Below are 15,168 nucleotides of genomic sequence, written 5' to 3' on the forward strand. Positions count from 1 at the left end.
CCAGAGAGGGGCGGGGCGGAGCCAGAGAGGGGCGGGGCGGGCCAGAGAGGGGCGGGGCCAGAGAGGGGCGGGGCGGGGCCAGAGAGGGGGGCGGGGCGGGGCCAGAGAGGGGGGCGGGGCAGGCTAGAGAGGGGCGGGGCGGGGCCAGAGAGGGGCGGGGCGGGCCAGAGAGGGGCGGGGCGGGGCCAGAGAGGGGGGCGGGGCAGGCTAGAGAGGGGCGGGGTGGGCCAGAGAGGGGCGGGGCAGGCTAGAGAGGGGCGGGGCGGGCCAGAGAGGGGCGGGGCAGGCTAGAGAGGGGCGGGGCGGGCCAGAGAGGGGCGGGGTGAGCCAGAGAGGGGCGGGGCGGGGCTAGAGAGGGGTGCGGGGCAGGCTAGAGAGGGGCGGGGCGGGCCAGAGAGGGGCGGGGCGAGCCAGAGAGGGGCGGGGCGAGCCAGAGAGGGGCGGGGCGGGCCTAGAGAGGGGTGCGGGGCAGGCTAGAGAGGGGCGGGGCAGGCTAGAGAGGGGCGGGGCGGGGCTAGAGAGGGGTGCGGGGCAGGCTAGAGAGGGGCGGGGCGGGCCAGAGAGGGGCGGGGCGGGGCCAGAGAGGGGTGCGGGGCGGGCTAGAGAGGGGGGCGGGGCGGGGCCAGAGAGGGGTGCGGGGCAGGCTAGAGAGGGGCGGGGCAGGCTAGAGAGGGGCGGGGCAGGCTAGAGAGGGGCGGGGCGGGGCCAGAGAGGGGTGCGGGGAGGGGCCAGAGAGGGGCGGGGCAGGCTAGAGAGGGGCGGGGCCGGCTAGAGAGGGGCGGGGCAGGCTAGAGAGGGGTGCGGGGCGGGCTAGAGAGGGGCGGGGCAGGGCCAGAGAGGGGCGGGGCGGGGCCAGAGAGGGGTGCGGGGCGGGCTAGAGAGGGGGGCGGGGCGGGGCCAGAGAGGGGTGCGGGGCAGGCTAGAGAGGGGCGGGGCGGGCTAGAGAGGGGCGGGGCAGGCTAGAGAGGGGCGGGGCAGGCTAGAGAGGGGCGGGGCAGGCTAGAGAGGGGCGGGGCGGGGCTAGAGAGGGGCGGGGCGGGGCTAGAGAGGGGTGCGGGGCAGGCTAGAGAGGGGCGGGGCGGGCCAGAGAGGGGCGGGGCGGGGCCAGAGAGGGGTGCGGGGCGGGCTAGAGAGGGGGGCAGGGCCAGAGAGGGGTGCGGGGCAGGCTAGAGAGGGGCGGGGCGGGCTAGAGAGGGGCGGGGCAGGCTAGAGAGGGGCGGGGCAGGCTAGAGAGGGGCGGGGCGGGGCCAGAGAGGGGCGGGGAGGGGCCAGAGAGGGGCGGGGCAGGCTAGAGAGGGGCGGGACAGGCTAGAGAGGGGGGCGGGGCAGGCTAGAGAGGGGCGGGGCGGGCTAGAGAGGGGCGGGGCAGGCTAGAGAGGGGCGGGGCAGGCTAGAGAGGGGCGGGGCAGGCTAGAGAGGGGCGGGGCGGGGCCAGAGAGGGGCGGGGCAGGCTAGAGAGGGGCGGGGCGGGGCTAGAGAGGGGCGGGGCAGGCTAGAGAGGGGCGGGGCGGGCCAGAGAGGGGCGGGGCGGGGCCAGAGAGGGGTGCGGGGCGGGCTAGAGAGGGGGGCGGGGCGGGGCCAGAGAGGGGGGCGGGGCAGGCTAGAGAGGGGCGGGGCGGGCTAGAGAGGGGCGGGGCAGGCTAGAGAGGGGCGGGGCGGGGCCAGAGAGGGGCGGGGAGGGGCCAGAGAGGGGCGGGGCAGGCTAGAGAGGGGCGGGACAGGCTAGAGAGGGGGGCGGGGCAGGCTAGAGAGGGGCGGGGCAGGCTAGAGAGGGGCGGGGCGGGGCTAGAGAGGGGTGCGGGGCAGGCTAGAGAGGGGCGGGGCGGGCCAGAGAGGGGCGGGGCGGGGCCAGAGAGGGGTGCGGGGCGGGGCCAGAGAGGGGCGGGGAGGGGCCAGAGAGGGGCGGGGCAGGCTAGAGAGGGGCGGGACAGGCTAGAGAGGGGGGCGGGGCAGGCTAGAGAGGGGCGGGGCAGGCTAGAGAGGGGCGGGGCGGGGCTAGAGAGGGGTGCGGGGCAGGCTAGAGAGGGGCGGGGCGGGCCAGAGAGGGGCGGGGCGGGGCCAGAGAGGGGTGCGGGGCGGGGCCAGAGAGGGGTGCGGGGCGGGGCCAGAGAGGGGTGCGGGCGGGGGGGGGGGTTGTCAACGTGGGGCGTCGGCCATGACACTCCGGAACCGCGCACGCACACCCGGGCGCACCCCTCCTGCACGGATCGGAGGCCGGCGGGGCTGTGCGGCTGCGGGGCTGCGCGGCTGCGGGGCTGTGCGGCTGCGGGGCTGCGGGGCTGCGGTGCTGTGCGGCTGCGGGGCTGTGCGGCTGCGGGGCTGCGCGGCTGCGGGGCTGTGCGGCTGCGGGGCTGCGGGCTGCGGGGCTGTGGGCTGCGGGGCTGTGCGGCTGCGGGGCTGCGGGCTGCGGTGCTGTGCGGCTGCGGGGCTGCGGGCTGCGGGGCTGCGGGGCTGTGCGGCTGCGGGGCTGCGGTGCTGTGCGGCTGCGGGGCTGCGGGCTGCGAGGCTGTGCGGCTGCGGGGCTGCGGGGCTGCGGGGCTGCGGTGCTGTGCGGCTGCGGGGCTGCGGGCTGCGGGGCTGCGGGGCTGCGGGGCTGCGGGGCTGCGGGCTGCGGGGCTGCGGGGCTGCGGTGCTGTGCGGCTGCGGGGCTGCGGGCTGCGGGGCTGCGGGGCTGCGGTGCTGTGCGGCTGCGGGGCTGCGGGCTGCGGGGCTGTGCGGCTGCGGGCTGCGGGGCTGTGCGGCTGCGGGCTGCGGGGCTGTGCGGCTGCGGGGCTGCGGGCTGCGGGGCTGCGGGGCTGCGGTGCTGTGCGGCTGCGGGGCTGCGGGCTGCGGGGCTGTGCGGCTGCGGGCTGCGGGGCTGTGCGGCTGCGGGCTGCGGGGCTGTGCGGCTGCGGGGCTGCGGGCTGCGGGGCTGTGCGGCTGCGGGGCTGTGCGGCTGCGGGGCTGCGGGCTGCGGGGCTACGGGCTGCGGGGCTGCGGGGCTGTGCGGCTGCGGGGCTGCGGGGCTGCGGGGCTGCGGGCTGCGGGGCTGCGGGGCTGCGGGCTGCGGGCTGCGGGGCTGCGGTGCTGTGCGGCTGCGGGCTGCGGGCTGCGGGGCTGCGGGGCTGCGGGCTGTGCGGCTGCGGGCTGCGGGGCTGTGCGGCTGCGGGCTGCGGGGCTGTGCGGCTGCGGGCTGCGGGGCTGCGGTGCTGTGCGGCTGCGGGCTGCGGAGCTGCGGGGCTGTTCGGCTGCGGGCTGCGGGGCTGCGGGGCTACGGGCTGCGGGGCTGCGGGGCTGCGGGCTGCGGGGCTGTGCGGCTGCGGGGCTGCGGGGCTGTGCGGCTGCGGGGCTGCGGGGCTGCGGGCTGTGCGGCTGCGGGCTGCGGGGCTGTTCGGCTGCGGGCTGCGGGCTGCGGGGCTGCGGGCTGTGCGGCTGCGGGGCTGCGGGGCTGTGCGGCTGCGGGGCTGCGGGCTGCGGGGCTGCGGGGCTGTGCGGCTGCGGGGCTGCGGGCTGCGGGGCTGTGCGGCTGCGGGGCTGTGCGGCTGCGGGCTGCGGGCTGCGGGGCTGCGGGCTGCGGGGCTGTGCGGCTGCGGGGCTGTGCGGCTGCGGGGCTGTGCGGCTGCGGGGCTGCGGGCTGCGAGGCTGTGCGGCTGCGGGGCTGCGGGCTGCGGGGCTGCGGGGCTGTGCGGCTGCGGGCTGCGGGGCTGTGCGGCTGCGGGGCTGTGGGGCTGCGGGGCTGTGCGGCTGCGGGGCTGCGGGCTGCGGGGCTGCGGGGCTGTGCGGGCTGCGGGGCTGTGCGGGCTGCGGGGCTGCGGGGCTGTGCGGCTGCGGGCTGCGGGGCTGCGGGCTGCGGGGCTGTGCGGCTGCGGGCTGCGGGCTGCGGGGCTGTGCGGCTGCGGGGCTGTGCGGCTGCGGGCTGCGGGCTGCGGGGCTGCCAGGCCCGGCGCGGGGTCCCGCCCCGCACCCCAGCCCCGCGGATGCGGTGGATGGCAACTGGAGGCCAGCGTGGGCAGCGAAGTTGGGGGCGCGGTCGCCCCCCGCGGTCCGGGGACTCACAGTGCGGAGCCGCCTCGGACCCAGGCGTGAGACCCGCTGTGCGCACGGACAGAAGAAGCGCCAGCCCCAGAACACGGGAGCCCGGGTTCAAGTGGCCTAGCCCCGGTCAGGAGCAAGGCAGCGAGTTCGAATCCCTGTCCCCCAGACAGAATGCAAGGATTCTCTAAACACAAGTTCTACTTTTGGGGGAATATCAGCATTTCCACAGCAAGTTACCACGCCTCAGATAGCAGCATGGTTATCATCCCACCGTTATTTTATGTCTGTATATCCCTACATAACTGTCTGTCTTCCCAGTCTGTCTACCAGCCTAGCCAGTCTGTCAGTCTGTCTGTCAGTCTATCTATCCATCCATCCATCTCTCTACTCTCTCTACCTGTCTGTGTATCTACTTGCCCGTCTGTCTAGTCTATCTACCTACCTGTCTGTCTTATCTATCTGTATGTCTATCTACCTATCTTCTGCCTGTGTATCTACCTGTCTGTCTTCCTGTCTGTCTGTATAGTCTTATCTACCTACCTACCTGTCTGTATCTATCTAGTCCATCTCTCTACCTGTCTGTCTGTCTGTCTATTCTATCTACCTGTCTGTCTATCTACTTGTCTATCTAGTCTACTTGTCTGTCTGTCTGTCTACCTCTGTGTATCTACCTGTCTGTCTACCTGTCTATCTAGTCTTTCTACTGACCTGTCTATTTGTCTGTCTAGCTAGCTAGCTATCTACCTGTCTTCTGTCTTCCTTAAGAACAAATGAGTTTCAATTCAGCTTGTCAGTTGATGAGGGCAATGCATTTTCATTAGTGTCACCTCTTCTATTTTAAACCCCCCCCCCCAGGTTGAGAGAAACTGTATCAATTTATTTCATTCATTTAGGGAGGGAATTTTTCTTTTTACCCAGAATATGACTTCCAACAGATTCCCAAACCACTGAGTCGCTCTGTATTGCTTTTTAAGTGGCTTTAGTGTATACTGAAGTCGGAATGTAAAGTGGCTAAAGTGAGTGGACGCATTTCCACCCACTCCAGGGAGTTCTCGTCAGAACCTCTGTGATCAAACAGCTGGACAAAGTCCAGGCACCTCTGGAGAGTTCCTCCTCCCCTGAGAAAGCGGAGGCCGGTCCGGCTCCCTGTCTTTATCCTTTGTCACACTCTTCTATGTTTCCACATTTCTCTTCTGTGTCGTAGAATTTTCCTGAGCTCTCTAGATAAAGAAAGAAGGATCCCGATTGCAGATAAAGGAAGAGAAATAGGGCAGGATGCTGTAGTCGTAAAACCCAATGCATATATTCTACAAAACGATGAGAATTGAGGGGAAGGAGGGGGGTGAGAATGTGGAAAGGGGAGACAAGGATGGAGATGACTTATGGCAGCTCCCTTGTACAACTACTTAAAGATAAAGCAATGAAAACAATAGAATATCCCACTTTCCCCAGAAATACCCCCTCTATCCCTTCCCCCCCATGTATCCTGCAGAGAATTCCAGTTCATTTTCCTAATTGACCATCCAGGTTTTCCTACACGTATCTCGATTTTCTTTGTGTGTGTGTGTGTGTCAGTGGTGGGGCTTGAACTCAGGACCTGGGCGCTGTCCCTGAGCTTTCTCACTCCAGGCTGGTGCTCGACCACTCGAGCCACACCTCCACTGCCCAGCATTTTTGCTAGTTAATTAAGATTCCAGTGGATTCTTTTGTTTTCTACCGGGGCTGGCTTTGAATCTCGATCCTTAACATCTCAGCCTCCTGAGCAGCTGAGATTACAGGCGTGAGCTGTTGGCCCAACCACCCATGAGTCACAAGATTCCATGTCTTGCGTCCCTGGGGAGAGAGAAAACTCTCAGGAGCCTTGCCCGTTCCCAAGGATTTGTGTGATTGTCTTTTCACCTGGAAACTCTGCCCCTGGTCCAGGCGGTGCTGTACAACGACCGGTCGGTGCTGGAGAACCACCACGCCGCCGCTGCCTGGAGCCTTTTTATGTCCCGGCCCGAGTACAACTTCCTGGCCAACCTGGATCACGTGGAATTCAAACACTTCCGCTTCCTTGTCATTGAAGCCATTTTGGCCACTGACCTGAAGAAGCACTTCGACTTCGTAGCCAAGTTTAACGCCAAGGTAACGAGATCCTCACCCAACTTCCCTCTAGAAGCCCGTGGAAAGACATCCTGGAAAACCCTTCCCCCCCATAAAAAAGAAATGCTTCATAGTCATCCACTCTCCTAAGTCAAATAGGGAATTGAAATGTCTCACAGGAAGGGAAATCTACAGGCCGTGGTGTGAATCTGAGCATCTAAGATGTTGAAGTGGTGTGTGTGAGTGTGTGTGTGTGTGTGTTATGCTTGATTTTGTAAAGGAAAAACAATAACAACAGCAACAATAATAATAGAGGCTAACCACTATTAGGAGTTTCTTTGAAAGTGGATATTTGTAGCTAGGTTGTCTTGCTAGACATGGATGCTCGATGTCACCTTGTGTTTGGGAGAGCATCTTGCTGGGACGTTGATCCTCTGTGACTAGACATTGATCTACGCTGTCGGCTTGGGGTTCTCCTGTCATCTTTTTAGATACAGCATTTGTTAGCTGTCCTAAAACTTCACAGTTATTCTTGCCTATGGTTTATTGTTTCACTGAGTGGTCATTTTGGGGTTGGTTTTGTTCCGTTTGGTTTTTCTTTTTCTTTTACTTTTTGCCCCTACCTAAGATTTGAACTCCGGGCCTGGTGTCGGGACTCAGTGTTCTTGCCCAGGGCTAGGAGCTCAGGTGTAAGCTGCCAACGCCTGGCTTCATCACTTCGCTTTTTTTGGGGGGGTGAGGGGTGGGGAGGGAGGTCAGTCCTTGGTCTTGAACCCAGGGCCTGGGCGCTGTCCCTGAGCTCTTCCACTCCAGGCTGGGGCTCTACACGTGAGCCTCAGCTCCACTTCCGGTTTTCTGGTGGTTCCTGGGAGATCAGAGTCTCACGGACTTTCCTGCCCAGGCTGGCCTTGAACCCCGATCCTCGGCTCTCAGCCTCCTGAGCAGCTGGGGTGGCCGGCGGGAGCGGTAGGACGAGGACGATTGTCCCCTGGAGGACTCCTGCCCGCCTCGCTCCCGCGTGGGCTGCGCCGCGGCGTGACTCCTCCCTCTGACCCCGCAGGTGAACAACGACGTGGGGATCGATTGGACCGATGAGAACGACCGGCTGCTGGTGTGCCAGATGTGCATCAAGCTGGCCGACATCAACGGGCCGGCCAAGTGCAAAGAGCTCCACCTGCAGTGGACGCAGGGCATCGTCAATGAGTTCTACGAGCAGGTCAGGCGGCCCCGCCCCGCCCAGGCCACGCCCCCGCCCAGGCCATGCTCCCGCAAGGCCCCACCACGCCCCGCCCAGGCCACGCCCCCACGCAGGCCATGCTCCTGCAAGGCCCCACCCCGCCCAGGCCACGCCCCCGCGCAGGCCACGCCCCCACCCAGGCCATGCTCCCGCAAGGCCCCACCACGCCCCCGCCCAGGCCACGCCCCCACGCAGGCCATGCTCCCGCAAGGCCCACCCCGCCCAGGCCACGCCCCCGCCCAGGCCATGCTCCCGCAAGGCCCCACCACGCCCCGCCCAGGCCACGCCCCCACGCAGGCCATGCTCCCGCAAGGCCCCGCCCCGCCCAGGCCACGCCCCCACCCAGGCCACGCTCCCGCCCAGGCCACGCCCCCGCGCAGGCCATGCTCCCGCAAGGCCCCACCCCGCCCAGGCCCCGCCCCGCCCAGGCCACGCCCCCACCCAGGCCATCCTCCCGCAAGGCGCACCCCGCCCAGGCCACGCCCCCACGCAGGCCATGCTCCTGCAAGGCCCCACCCCTCCCAGGCCAAGCCCCCGCAAGGCCACGCCCCTGAAAGGCCCGCCCCCCGCCCAGGCCACACCTCCAATCGGGCCATGCCCATGTCCCAGCTTACCCGGCCCAAGCCACGCCTCCACCCAGGCCACGCCTCTGCCCCACGCCATACCTCCACCCAGGCCACGCCCCACCCCAGCCTACCCAGCCCAAGCCACGCCTCTGCCCCAGGCCACACCTCCACCCAGGCCACGCCCCACCCCAGCCTACCCAGCCCAAGCCACGCCTCTGCCCCAGGCCATGCCTCTGCCCCAGGCCACACCTCCTCGCAAGCCACGCCTCCACCCAGCCCAAGCCACGCCTCCTCCTGATCTCTTAGTTTATCACGCTCGCCTGCTCCTGGAGCTGCGCTTTGCACCTGCTTGCCGGCTCCTGGAGCTCCTGGGGCTGTGCGGAGGGATTTGCACGCGCATGCCCGGCACCTGGAGCTGTGCAGAGGGGTGTGCACGCGCATGCCCGGCTCCTGGGCTGTGCAGAGGGGTGTGCACACGCACGCCGGCTCCTGGGCTGTGTGCAGGGGTTTGCACACGCACGCCGGCTCCTGGGGCTGTGCGGAGGGGTTTGCACGCGCACGCCGGCTCCTGGGGCTGTGCGGAGGGGTTTGCACGCGCACGCCGGCTCCTGGGGCTGTGCGTGTCGGGCAGGTGGACCGCTCGGCCTGTGCCCCACGCGCGTCCCCCCCTCCCGCCGCTCACACCACCGCCTCGCTCCTAGGGGGACGAGGAGGCCAGCCTCGGTTTACCCATCAGCCCGTTCATGGACCGCGCGGGCCCCGCAGCTGGCCAACCTGCAGGAGTCGTTCATCTCCCACATCGTGGGGCCCCTGTGCAACTCGTACAACTCGGCCGGCCTCATGCCGGGACGCTGGCTGGACGACGGGGACGGCCCCGAGGAGGAGGACGAGGAGGAGCAGGAGGAGGAGGAGGAGGAGGAGCAGGAGGAGGAGGAGGAGGAGCAGGAGCAGCAGGAGGAGGAGGAACAGGAGGAGGAGGAGGAGGCCCATGAAGAGGAAACCTGTGAAAACAGCAAGCCCCCCCGTGAGTGTGCGCACGCGCGGGCTCGCCTCTCGGCGGGCACGCGTGGGTGTGGGGGTCGCGCGTGGGTGAGGGGTCACGCGCGTGGGTGTGCGGTCGCGCGTGGGTGTGGGGTCGCGCGCGTGGGTGAGGGGTTGCGCGTGGGTGTGGGGTCGCGCGTGGGTGTGGGGGTCGCGCGCGTGGGTGTGGGGTCACGCGTGGGTGTGGGGGGTCGCGCGTGGGTGTGGGGGGGGTCGCGCGTGGGTGTGGGGGTCGCGCGTGGGTATGAGGGTCACGCGTGGGTGCGGGGGTCGCGCATGGGTGTGGGGGGTCGCGCGTGGGTATGAGGGTCACGCGAGGGTGCGGGGGGTCGCGCGTGGGTGAGGGGTCGCGCGTGGGTGCGGGGGTCACGCGAGGGTGCGGGGGGTCGCGCGTGGGTGTGGGGGGTCGCGCGTGGGTGTGGGGGGTCGCGCGTGGGTGCGGGGGTCACGCGTGGGTGTGGGGGTCGCGCGTGGGTGCGGGGTCGCGCGTGGGTGCGGGGGGTCGCGCGTGGGTGTGGGGGGTCGCGCGTGGGTGCGGGGGTCGCGCGTGGGTGTGGGGGGTCGCGCGTGGGTGCGGGGGGTCGCGCGTGGGTGCGGGGGTCACGCGTGGGTGCGGGGGTCACGCGTGGGTGCGGGGGTCGCGCGTGGGTGCGGGGGTCACGCGTGGGTGTGGGGGTCGCGCGTGGGTGCGGGGGTCGCGCGTGCGTGTGGGGGGTCGCGCGTAGGTGCGGGGGCCGCGCGTGCGTGCGGGGGGGTCGCGCGTGGGTGTGGGGGTCGCGCGTGGGTATGGGGGGTCGCGCGTGGGTGAGGGGTCACGCGTGGGTGAGGGGTCACGCGTGGGTGAGGGGTCACGCGTGGGTGTGGGGTCGCGCGTGGGTGTGGGGTCGCGCGTGGGTGCGGGGGGTCGCGCGTGGGTGTGGGGGTCGCGCGTGGGTGCGGGGGTCACGCGTGGGTGCGGGGGTCACGCGTGGGTGCGGGGGTCGCGCGTGGGTGCGGGGGGTCGCGCGTGGGTGTGTGGGGGTCGCGCGTGGGTGTGGGGTCGCGCGTGGGTGTGGGGGTCGCGCGTGGGTGTGGGGTCGCGCGTGGGTGTGGGGGGTCGCGCGTGGGTGTGGGGGTCGCGCGTGGGTGTGGGGTCGCGCGTGGGTGTGGGGTCGCGCGTGGGTGCGGGGGTCGCGCGTGGGTGTGGGGGTCGCGCGTGGGTGCGGGGGGTCGCGCGTGGGGTTGCGTTTGAGTCCGGTGGGCGGGGGTTGTAAGAAGCAACGTGGGTGACATTGACAGGAATGGCACACAGCGTGTGAAGTGTGAAGTAGGTGGATGAGGGAGGAGCAAGGGGAGGAGGAGGAGGAGGGGGAGGGGGAGGGGGAGGGGGAGGAGGGGGAGGGGGAGGAGGGGGAGGGGGAGGAGGGGGAGGGGGAGGAGGGGGAGGAGGGGGAGGGGGAGGGGGAGGAGGGGGAGGGGGAGGGGGTGGAGGGGGAGAGGGGGAGGGGGAGGGGGAGGGGGAGGGGGGAACGAGGAGGAGGGGGGGGAGGGCTGTGAGGGACACTCTGTCTTGTGCTCAAGTCCGCTCTGGGCCAGGGCCAGCCTCCATGGTCTCTGCTCATGGAGACGCCATCCTGGTGGCTCTCATTAATCCTCCGTGGGGCCTGCTTTGCCTGAGCTTCACCTGGTCTCTTCCCGCCACCCCCCCCCCCCTCCCTCACCCCCCCCCTCCCTCACCCACCCCTCCCTCACCCCCCCCCCCCCCCCAGGGTATCTGGGATTGCAGGCTCTTGTTTCCAATGAGCTACCAAACAAATCCTGAACTAGAACTCTGGTTCAAGTGGTAGAGCACCAGCCTTGAGTGAAAGAGCTCAGGAACAGCGCCCCCCCACGCACACACACACACACACACACACACGCACACGCACGCGCATGCGCGTGCACACACACACAATTCTCATTGTTGTTGCTAGTCATTTTAATTTTATAGTTCCTAGGGGCTACCTTGGTTGAACTCCATACTTTGATTTCAGGAGGGGAAAAAAATTAAGTTTGATTAACTATGCCCTGATAAGTTCTGTCCTTAGAAAAGCTTGGAGCTCTTCCAGGAAAACTCAGAATAAAATGCTTTATTAACCCTGGCCTGCAGACAGACTGCTTTTATCCCCTCACAATTAAATCCCAGCGTCTCCCAGGGTGAGCTAAGAGGTTTCTAATGAAGTCTAAACCCCATTTCGCAGTTTCACAATAAGAGGCTCTGGAGTTCTCCTGCCCCCAACCTTCCAGCCCCAAACCATCAGGCTCCTCTACCTGAGCATTTGACCTCCTGCAGATTCCAGCCGACACCCATCTCTGTGGGTACAGACTTTGGCTTCCACCTTGTTCTGTTCGGTTCTACTTCCAGAGATGAGATGTTCCTTGTAGCTTTTGGTTCAGCATGAATAAGACAAGACGCGTTCTTGGGAAGGCTACCCTGAAAGGAAAGGGAGAGGGAGAATTTGCGCTTTCTTTAGCCTCACGCCTGTAATCAGAGCAACCCCGGCGGAGGCCGAGAGCCGGAGGATCTCCATTTGAGGCCAGGTTGAGGTCAGAAGAGTTCACTGGAATCCAGTTCCAAAAGAACCAGCAAAAAGTAGCACCGGAGGGTATAGCTCAAGAGGTAGAGTGCCAGCCTAGCAAGCAAGTTAGGTAAGACAGAGGAGCTGGGTTCAGACTTCAGTACTGCCAGTAATAATAATAATAATAATAATAATAATATATTTATTACTTATTATTTAGGCCTTCAGGTGATTTCAGAATCAAAGGCCCACATAATAAAGGAATGCAGAAATTCAGTCTTGGTTTTTTTCCCCATTACTTTTGGTGTGTGTGTGTGTGTGTGTGTGTGTGTGTGTGTGCGCGCGCACGTGTGTGTGTGTGTGTGCGCGCGCGCGTGTGTGTGTGTGTGTGTGTGGCCCTTGGCTTTCTCACTCGAGGCTGGTGCTCTACCACTTTTCTGTGGTTAACTGGAGATAAAAGTCTCACAATCCTCAGATCGCGTTCTCTTAAGCAGCCGGCCTGAGTCACTAGTGTGCAGTTTCTAGTCTTTCTTCTAGACTGTCTTGTATCTTCTGTTGACATTGCTTTTGTGTCAGCCAGGCCCGTCATCCCAGCCGCTTGGGAGGCTGAGATCCGAGGATCACCGTTCAAAGCTACCTTGGGTAGATAAGAACCACGTAGCTTTCATCTCAGATTAACCGGCGGGAGCCGGAGACATGGTTCAAGTGGTTAAGTACCAACCTTGAGTGGAAAAAGCCAGGGGAGAGCTTGAGACCTTAAGTTCAAGCCCAAGTCCTGGTAAACACAAAAAATATAACTCAATATATACACATACCACAAACATACCTTAAGTAGAAGAGTTCCGTGTCTGTAGGCAAAAGAGATCATTCAAGCAGAGACAGAGGCTAGACTAGAGAGAGAGAGAGAGAGAGAGAGAGAGAGAAAGAGGAGGGGGAAAAAGAGAGTTTATGTTAGCTTGTGAAAGAACTCAGGATGGGTTTTGAGATTCGTTTTAGTTCAAAGAAAAGTCCAAGAGCAGCCAACATCAGAAGTGTCTGGAAAGAAATCAGTCTGGACAACTTTTGTGAGTTAAATTGGTTGACAAAGAAATGGATGGATTGGGGGGGGGGGGAGGAAAATTCCACTAAGTGAAGCACGTCTAGCTTAGAGGGACGGAGCATGCACGCTTTCCCTCCCGTGTGGAAGGAAGCAAGCACTAAGTTATAAATTATATATATATGAAGCCAGAGGCACACAGACATCTCGACTGAAGCGTGGTTTATTGGAGGGGTCCCATGGCACAAGTCCTTTGAACAGCTGGCTGGCGGTCTCCCAAAAATGAAAACCAGGTAGCTAGAACTTGGGGTTTCAGGGGAAGGGTTTGGTGGAGGGGGAAAGCTGAGCGAAGGGAGAGGAAGCGGTGGGTCCTCATCCTCTCCGTCCACAGGAGGACCCGGAGTCAGGTGACTTGCGGGGAGGGGCGCGTGGGGTGGGGAGAGATGGGGGAGGAGGAGGGAAGGGGCGTCGTGGATCGAGACGCCTTGTCCCCGCCGGGTGTGCAAACCCCTTTGCACGGCGACTTGAAGGTAACTTACAAAGGGGTGAACTGAAAAAGGCAAATTGAAAACGAGGGCTGGGCAGGTGGCTCAGTGGTAGAGCGCTCGCCTCGCGTGCAGGAAGCCCTGGGTTCGAGTCCTCATCACCACAGACAACAGAAAAAAAGCCAGAAGTGGTGGCATTACGGCTCAGGGACAGCGCCCAGGCCCTGAGTTCAAGACCCAGGACTGGCAAAAAAAAAAATTAAATACGGATGTATAGGCGTAGGTGAGAAGTCTTGAGAGCCTGAATAAATAGGATTAACCGTCAGAACAAGTAGCACCTCATTTAAACGCTACCCAGCCGTCAGCCTTGCCCATCCTTGTGTCTCGGGGAGATTTCCATCTTCCGAGCATCACAAGAGGTCCATCAGGTAATGGGGAGAGACGCAGACTCCTGCTCGTAGGGCTTGGTCTGCCCACGACCAACTTCCACTGTCCTTCTGCTACTGACTCCAACCACAGTGTGTCTTCTGTTTGTCTCCAGGGAAGAGCAGAACCTTCAAGCCCAGGAGGATTTACTGCCAGATCACCCAGCACCTTCTTCAGAACCACACCATGTGGAAGAAAGTCATAGAGGAAGAGCAGCGGATGGCTGGGGCCGAGAAGCCCTCCGAGGCCCTGGCCAGCCAGCTGCCTGCTTCCGACCCGATCCAAGCCATCAAGGAAGAGGAGGAAGACAGGGGGAGACCAAGACCCCAGGAGCTGGAGGCCCCGCAGCCCGCGCTGTGACCCCGGGCAGCACGAACTGCATTGGCAAGACCGATCCCCTGCGTCCCTCACACCCGTACAACCGTAGACACAACACTGTAGAAGCAGCAGCAGAATGGCGCAGGCTGTGTGTGTGAGTGTGAGTGTGAGTGTGAGCGGTATTCCAAACCTTTTCTATATTTCACAGCGAGGTGCACGGTGAGAAACTCTTTTTTTGCTTCTACAGAAGCTCATACGTTTGCAACACCAGCTCTAAAGGAATAACTTCTTTTTGTTTAGGAAAGGTGTGTGTGAGTGTGTGTGTGTGAATGTGTGTGTGTCTTCCCACAGCCATGCAATCTGTATTTACACGCACACGCGTGCACACCTGCCAAAAGCCAACCCGACTTGGCTAGTAGTAAGTGTTTCTATTCAGATAGTTAGGGGTTCACTGTAATAGAAACCCGGGGTGGGGGGGGGGGTTAATTTAAAATAGAAAGAAAAAGACACAGCACAAGGAAAACGGTCCGTGTAGCATAGGAACTAGGCACCGAATGTGTTCTGTTCTGTTTTTGTTTTTGTTTTGTTTTAACCCTCTAAGAAGGTTTGTAGATTTGTTCTTTGTACCCAGGGAACGCTTCTTTTGAGTTCTGATAGAACCTGCCAGTCTTATTGTGCACACAGGAGAGTCAGGGGGAGGCCGTGTGTGTGTGTGTGTGTGTGTGTGTGTGTGTGTGTGTGTGTGTGTGAGTGTGTAGAGCTGTGGTGTGTTTAGAACCACAGCGCAGCTACAGCGGACGAGAGCAAAAGGGTAGAAGCTTCCCCCTGGGGTGTGTGGTTTCTGGAAGGCAGCCAGGCCCGGGCACTACAGCGTGGGCCTGAGTCCCAGCCCCTGGCAGTACCACAGGGCCCCACGGAGGGGCGCTGTCTCCCCAGCCCCGGGCCCCCCGCAGGCCACGCTTGCTGAGAAGCTATTAGTGATCAAATGAATGAAGGGATTGAGGACACCTAAAGATCTTAAAACCTAGAAACCACACCCCCACGGCAGTCAGAACCCTGGGTGCCTCTCAGGTCACGGGCCGGCTGTGTCAGAGAAAATTAAAACAACAACAACAACAATAATAATAACCAAGCAAAAGAGAAATCCGCTCTGGGCTAGGTAATAAGTCCAAGGGGCAATGGCAGGCTTCATGGAGAGTTGGCATCTCTTTTTCTTCTGGGGAGGGCGAGGGTTTGTTTGATTTTTATTTTTGGTGGTTGTTGTTGTTCTGATTTTGGTTATCTACACCTGTTTGACGCTGTGAGCCAAAAACCCCCCTATTTAAAAGAAAAAAAAATGGATATTCGTCCCACTATTTTATTTTCTATGATGATGTATGTCATGAGTAAGTCACCTTGATGTAAATATAAAGATTTTTTTTTT

At 63.5% G+C, this 15,168-nt stretch overlaps 1 protein-coding gene across 1 annotated transcript in view; it reads left to right on the forward strand.

The window, feature by feature from the left end:
• The window catches only part of Pde3a (phosphodiesterase 3A), a gene marked incomplete at its 5' end in the record, with an annotated part of 37,637 nt that extends 23,761 nt beyond the window's left edge, over window positions 1–13,876 (forward strand). Inside the window, 5 exon segments of the mRNA XM_042672536.1 lie at window positions 5,938–6,141; window positions 7,160–7,315; window positions 8,604–8,657; window positions 8,659–8,926; window positions 13,543–13,876. Of these exon segments, the coding sequence (XP_042528470.1) occupies window positions 5,938–6,141; window positions 7,160–7,315; window positions 8,604–8,657; window positions 8,659–8,926; window positions 13,543–13,787 (927 nt within the window).
• Window positions 13,877–15,168: the final 1,292 nt, after the last annotated feature.

Source organism: Dipodomys spectabilis, unplaced genomic scaffold (assembly GCF_019054845.1).
Source record: "Dipodomys spectabilis isolate Male_0828 unplaced genomic scaffold, ASM1905484v1 ptg000721l, whole genome shotgun sequence".
Classification (NCBI taxonomy): domain Eukaryota; kingdom Metazoa; phylum Chordata; class Mammalia; order Rodentia; family Heteromyidae; genus Dipodomys; species Dipodomys spectabilis.